This window comes from Mastomys coucha, unplaced genomic scaffold (assembly GCF_008632895.1).
Source record: "Mastomys coucha isolate ucsf_1 unplaced genomic scaffold, UCSF_Mcou_1 pScaffold21, whole genome shotgun sequence".
NCBI classification, from domain to species: Eukaryota; Metazoa; Chordata; class Mammalia; order Rodentia; family Muridae; genus Mastomys; species Mastomys coucha.
In genome coordinates this window covers 148682475-148689536 of record NW_022196904.1, presented here as the reverse complement: position 1 = coordinate 148689536, position 7062 = coordinate 148682475, and the positions used below count along the sequence as shown (strand labels likewise).

At 45.5% G+C, this 7062-nt stretch overlaps 1 protein-coding gene across 1 annotated transcript; it reads right to left on the bottom strand.

Moving 5' to 3' along the window:
* Window positions 1-4: 4 nt before the first annotated feature.
* Window positions 5-6179, bottom strand: Rfk (riboflavin kinase; the record flags this gene model as incomplete). Its single annotated transcript, XM_031384992.1, has 4 exons — window positions 5834-6179; window positions 4852-5003; window positions 898-1000; window positions 5-60 (listed from the first exon to the last, which is right to left on the bottom strand). Coding segments are annotated over exons 1-4 (393 nt in total), but the record flags the coding sequence as incomplete, so codon positions are not given.
* Window positions 6180-7062: the final 883 nt, after the last annotated feature.

Below are 7062 nucleotides of genomic sequence, written 5' to 3'. Positions count from 1 at the left end.
GTAAATCCAGTTGTTTTTTAGCTTCTTCAATATCACCTTGAATCGCAGAAATAAGTGACTCTGGAAAAAAGGAAAAAGATAGGTAGACTTCTAATAATCCATGTTACTACTCCTTTGCTCAGCCCCTCCTAAAAACACAGAGTAAGCACCTTAGCCATAGCCCTGGGAAAGGACAGAGACTCAGTCAATGTTAAGTACCATCTTTCTCTCCAGGGAAAGCCAGGATTACATAAAGTGTTCTCTTGTAAAGAGACCCTTCACATCCCAGAGTTTAATGTCACACCACACCAACAGGCCCCTGAAGACACCAGAAGCAAATCTCTAATTACTGTTTCTTATACTTCCAGCACATACTGCCCAGCCAGCCTTGCAGGGTCAGATGCCAGGTGCCACGACTCACTACCTAAGTGCTATGACTTGGGTGCCCCCTGGAACTTAGGTACTAGAAACTAAGTCCTCAAGGTTGAAGGTATTTGGGAATAGGAACTTTGGAAAGTGGGCCAGGAGGGCAGAATGAATTCCTGAGTACAGAAAATGGCCGCGATACAAAAGTGAGCTGTCTTCGCACCCTGTGATGCCCACCCAGCCAGGCAGCAAGAAGGTCCTCACCAAGTACTGAACACATGCTCTCAACTCCAGAACTAGAACCACAGGAACACCTGGTAGTAGGTCAGAGCAATAGAAAACAGACAGGCACTGACTTAGTCTCTGTGTGGCAACTTCCTCATCAAGGAGATGGGCATGACAACACCTCAATGGCCACTGAGGGTGACAGGGATTAACTTGTATGATACTTAAAATAGTGCCTAACATGCATTAAAAGTGCTCAAATATATGCCCTGTCATAGCACCTACACAGTAGATGTAACAGTACTGAAGATAAATATAAACTCTTACCTAAAGAATCAAAGTTCTTTTCAGGTCTGAGGTAGCCAACAATGGCCACATTGAGAATTTCCCCATAGAAGTCCTCCTTGAAGGTATGGATGATGTGGGTTTCCTACAGACAAAATTGTTGAAAAAGATTACAACAGTTGGGGTGGGGTGGGGCTGTAGAGATGGCTCGATAACCAGTTAAAAGGGTCCTCTTCCAGAAGACCCAGGTTTGATTCCCAAGATCTAGAGGTCTACAGAGTGAGTTCCAGGACAGTGAGGACTACACCACAGAGAAACCCTATGTTGAAAAAAACAAAACAACAAACAAAGCCCTGAAATCATCCAGTTGGTGGCGATTCTTCCCTGCTGGGGATCAGGCTCAGTCTTTCAGTCATGGGGGAAGCACCCCAGAAATCTGTACTCTACACCCAGGGTCGTTGTGGGCAGTCATAAGCACCCCAGAGACCTGTGCTCTGCACCCAGGGTCTTTGCGGGAAGTCATAAGCACCCCAGAGACCTGTACTCTGCACCCGGAGTCTTTGCGGGCAGTCGTAAGCACCCCAGAGACCTGTGCTCTGCACCCGGGGTCTTTGCGGGCAGTCGTAAGCACCCCAGAGACCTGTGCTCTGCACCTGGGGTCTTTGCGGGCAGTTTTGAATGCAGCTCAGGGTAGCCTTCTGGGGACTGAGAATGAAGGCAAGCACCTCCAGGCTTCTCAGAGCCTCCAGCAATGGTAAGCAGCTGCTACACTTCTTCCCCATCTTCTCAACTTAGAGGGCAGTACTTGGCACACATTCTCTTTTATATCCACATTATAAAAAGACTCTTAAAAATAAAAGCAACAGAAAAAGACAAGCTTCTCTAAAACTTATATGGTAAAGCCAAAAGTATCCAAAGTAGTCAAGAAAACTGGAAAAGAGGGCTGGGTTTACTTACTTTCTTACAAGAACCAGGCCTGCTGGTGCCGGCCTGTGACTCCAGCTACTTGAGAGGCTACAGCAAGAGGATCTTCCCTGTCTGGGCTCCAGAGCAAATTCCCAGCCAGCCTTTGCAACTTACTGGAGCCATCTCAAATAAAAACAAAACGGGGTGGGGCACTTGAATACAGCTCAGTGTTAGACTTGGTAGGGCAAGGTCTCAGCTCACTCCAGAAGAGGTCTTATAATCCTATGGACAGTCAGACAGTGCTCAAGGACCCAAGGACAGACAACAGCTCCAGCAATCCCAGCACTCAGGAGCTAGGCAAGATTAAGCTATGGAGAACCCTTCTCAAAAACAGAAGATGGCTTAGTGGTAAAGGTGGTTGGCACCAATCTAGAAGACCTGAGTTAGGTCCCCAATTAGATTATTAAAAACACTAGCTATAAAAGAAAATTATCTAGGCTGTATTAAAATTAATAGGACTACACTATTTTATTAGGGCAAAACATTCTTCATAGATGGCTGATATTGACAAATAACAATATTAAAATAAGCAGCCTGCCCTGAACTGCACAAGCATCCTGATCGTGAGCAATTGTGTTTCTCCTCTCAGAAGAATTGAAGGTGGTCCAGAAGCAGGTTTGATAATATTTTTCCTACTGGATCCTAATCGTGGGTAACTGACTGTGTTTCTCCTAAGAATTCAAGGCAGTTCAGAAACAGGCTTGATAATATTATTTCTGTTATCTGAGTAGCTTACAGAGGAAGTGAAACAACCTCTCCTCCCTTTTCCTTCCTCTCCCCACGGAAAAAGAGGTGAGTGTTCTCATATCAACTTTTTCTTATCACTCCAACAATTTTCAGCCCACTAAACAAACAATCCATACAACCTTAAGGCTTTGAACTCCTTAGAAGCACATGGGTCATTATCTATTACAGCATTCTCAACCTGTAGGTCTTGACCCCCTAGGCAATCCTACATCTCCAAAAGTATCTACATTATGATTCATAATCACAGCAAAATTACAGTTACAAAGTAGCAATGAACATACTTTTATGGTTGGGTGTCAGCACAACCTGAGGAACTGTAGTAAACGGCCACACAGCATTAGGAAGGCTGAGAACCACTGCTCTGCTACATCAGAATTTTAACTCTGCAATTTTCTGTGACACACTTCTCTCTTATTAACTCCTCAAAGTTAAAAGTTTAGCACAGGCCTGGCACTCAGGAGGCAGAAGATGGCTCATGAGTTCAAGGTCAGCCAGGATACATGGCAAGACCATAAAACTCTACCACTAACTGCTTTTTCTACACACTTGAACAACAAAAGATTAACCCAACTCCAACAAGTGTGTATACTATAGGGAAAAGTAGGGCAGAAAAAAAGACTATACCCTCAAGGTGATTTTAGAGAGAAGGGTTAGGAAGAGTAGCTAAATAGAATGCTGGCCTAGTATGCTGCGGCTCTGGATATGAAGCCTAGTTCAATTCCCAAGAAGGTTAGTTTAAAAAAGAAGAAGAAGAGGGGGGAGAGGAAGAAAGAGAGAAAGAGAGAGGGAAAGAGCGAGAGGGAGAAAGAAAGGGAGAGAGAAAGAAAGAAAGAGCGAGGGGGAGAGAAAGGGAGAGAGAAAGAAGAGCAGGAGAGAACAGTGATGAGCTTAAAGGACACTACAGTAAGGAGTGTATCTTAAGGCAATCAATGATGCAAAGATAATGCTTTTTTTTTTTAGATATGCTTTTTAAAGAGTCTCACTTTTGAGTCTGTTAATGGCCGATGCTTATAATCCCAGTAGGTACTCAGAAGGCTGAAACAGACCCCTAAACAGACAAACAAACAGGGCGCAATGGCACATTTAATCCCAGCACTGGAAAGGTGGAGGTGGAGGTGGAGGCAGAGGTAAAAGCATGTGGGTGGATCTCTGGGAGTCCCGAGCCAGGTAAGGTTACACACTGAGGCTCTGTCCCAAAAACAAACAAAATAACACCTTATTTCTATCTCTGGTAAATATAAATGTATAAGCAATTACAAAAATATTGTTTTACCAGCTGGTAGCCCACATCTGTCTAGCACAAGGAAAACTGGAGTAGGAAGACTCAAAGTTTGAGCTACAGCTTTCCTGTGTCAAACAGAAAAGTGACCGAATAAAACAGGCAGTTTTGAGGGCTATGGAAAAGCCCACTTATGGGACATACTGAAAACAAAGAGCAAAACAGTGGAAGTCCTTCTTTCTAGCAATTACTCTACTTCCAGATAGGATCTCACAATACAACCCAGGCTCCATCCTCATCCTCCTACATTGGTGACCAAGTGTTCAGATGACGGGCATGTCCAACAGTGTGGTTGCAGCAGTCACTTTAAATCAAATTGGAGAGCTGAGGTGACAGCTCAGCAGTTAACAGCACGTAAGGACCAGAGTTTGGTTCTCAGCACCCAAACTGGACAGCTGAGGTTAACTCCAGCTCCAGTGGGTCCAACCTTCCTGGCCTCCATGAGCACCTGAGCTCATGTGCATACCCACAGGCACACAACTAAAAAATAAAATATTTGATTTAAATAGATTACAGTTGTCAATCAAAAAGCAGAGAGGTTAGCAGAAAATTATTACAAAAACCTAATCCAAGTATGTATTCCTTATGAGAAGACTCTTTGTTCAAACAAGAGAGTAAAAACATGGGGAAAAATATTCTATTGAAATAAAAGTAAATAAATGCTTGGGGGCGGGGCAGGAATGAAGTTGAATGAAGGAATATAGGATATCATACAGCCCCAGGTTATTTTTCTTCTGTTATTTGTCTACTTGAATTAGGATCTCTCTAGTAGTCTTGACTGTCCTGGAACTATATATACAAGTCTGGCCTTGAACTCAGAGATCCACCTACCTCTATAACCCAAGTGCTGAGATTAAAGGTGTGTGACACCACACCCCATCTATTCCTGAAATCAGACCCAGCCTAAGAAGCCCACCACCATGTCTGCCAATACTTTACTATGAAACCTTTAAAGTAAGCAGAGGGGTTCTGTGTGCATTTTAAGAGCAAGATACGACTCTTACCATGGACTTTTTCACGTTCTTGTAGTATGGATTCCATCCTATGCTCACCACCATTTTATGGACATCTCCGTTCCCAACGCTGGCCCAACCATAATAAATGCCAGTGGACACATCAGCTGGAAGATTGTCTACTACTTGTTCAGGAAAATTGGCTAAATAAAATTAAGCAGATATTCATTACTACAAGTTTCACATTAAATATTGATTAAAAACACATTAAGATGTTAGCCTGAATCATTACACTCCCAGGCATTACACTCTCAGGATCTTTTTTTTTTTAACTAAGACTACCAATCTAACCCTCCACATTCCGACTTGAATTTCTTTTCTTCAGACAACACTGGTTAGAAACCAGGCTTAAAAAAAGAAAAGAACAGAATAGAAAAGGAAAGAAAAAAAAAGGCCACACGAAAATGCCCAAGTGGAAACAAAGACACAAAATAAACCCGGAGGTTCATCGGAAATTACCTATGTAGTCCCACTCAGGAGGCTACTCGAGATCCCCAGAGCTTAGGGAGTATGAGGACGTCTGGGAAACGAAGTGAGACCCCAAACTCTTTGAATTAAAACAAACAGAAAGTCCCTGAGCTTTCCTAGTAACGCCCCTAAGTAGGCTGAGCCACTTTAAAATATTCTTATTTTCAAACAACACAACCCCAAACCCCAAATACAAAGGTTGATTTAATAAGTAAAGGAAAAGCCCCAGGTATCATTTTTAAGAATGGGCAATCAAGTCTTGCTTACTAAAACTTATGTAGTCAGACCAAATAAACGTTGGCTCTCATAGAACTACCCGTGTTGTCATTGATCACTACACAGTCACATCAGAAGAATAGAACTTTCAACAGCTTCAGAGTTCGGCCAATCCAACCTGCAGTACCTTCCCAGGACAGGGCTCCGCAGCTCGTCGCTAGCCGCAGGAGTGAGTCTGCCGGGTCCCCTGCTCACGGCCCGGAGCTCCACGGCCCCGCGACGCGCTCACCTGTGGGGATGCCTAGTTGCTTGGAGCCGCGGCCGAAGCCACGCACCACCTGGCCGCGGCAGAAGAACGGCAGGCTCCTCATGATGCTGACCTCGGAGGGCGCGGGCTGCTCCTCGCTCTGTGCCTGCGACGGAGCCGCCGTGAGTGCGGCGCCCGGGCCCGGACCAGCCGGGGATCCCGCGGGAGCTGGCGGAGCGGGACACCTGCCACTACACTACCCCGTGCCTGCCCGCGGGACAGCAGTCAGGCGCCGGAACCCCGCGGCCGCCCGGCCGGAACTGCGACAGGTCTGCGGCCCAGGCGACCAGCCTGCTCGGCTTCCGTTGCTCCCCACCGCTGTGGCCACGCCCCCGCCGCTGCGGCCCCGCCCAGAGGCCTCGCCCCACTCTGCGTCGCTGTAGTGGCGACCAACCTCGTCCAGGGTCCAACCCCTGCGGTTGAGGCCCCGCCCTTGCCGCTGTGGCCCGCCCTCACCCGTGGCCCAGCCTCTAATTGTCGCCGTTTCTGATTTTCAGTCTGGGCTTGCTGAAATGAGCGTACATCGTTGCTCACGAAATAACTTAAGTTGTTCTATTTTTCCTCCACAATTTTGTTTTTGTTTTGTTTTGTTTTTGTTTTTGTTTTTCGAGACAGGGTTTCTCTGTGTAGCCCTGGCTGTCCTGGAACTCACTCTGTAGACCACGCTGGCCTCAAACTCAGAAATCTGCCTGCTTCTGCCTCGTAAGTGCTGGGATTAAAGGCATGTGCCACCACTGCCCAGCACCACAATTTTGAATAAAATTCTGCCCAGTCTGTGCAGCCACTTGCTTTTTCTTTACTTGTATGTAACTCTGAGGATGTTCAGCTGATCTTAAAAATAATTTGCTCTATATTGGGAGCATTCTTGGTAAAGTTTCATTTCCTTGACTCTAGTACACTAACACAAAACAGGTATTTGTAACTGAACAATTTGTAACTGTGAACAATCAACTGAGATAACACATTACCCTCAGACCAGCATAAAACAAGTATTTGTTGAAAGGACATAGCACACTGCAAAGGTGCTAGGGAATTAAGGCTAAGGGGACTGTAACCCCAGGCCCCATAGGAAACTGACACAGTAAACAGTCTAACAGAAGTCTTTAGCAAAGTTTAAACGGCTGTGGCTGCAAACTGAGGCTAGCCCCAGATCAACCAGAATTTGATGCAGACCCTGCTTCCTTGAACAGCCGATATATGAAAACTAGTGG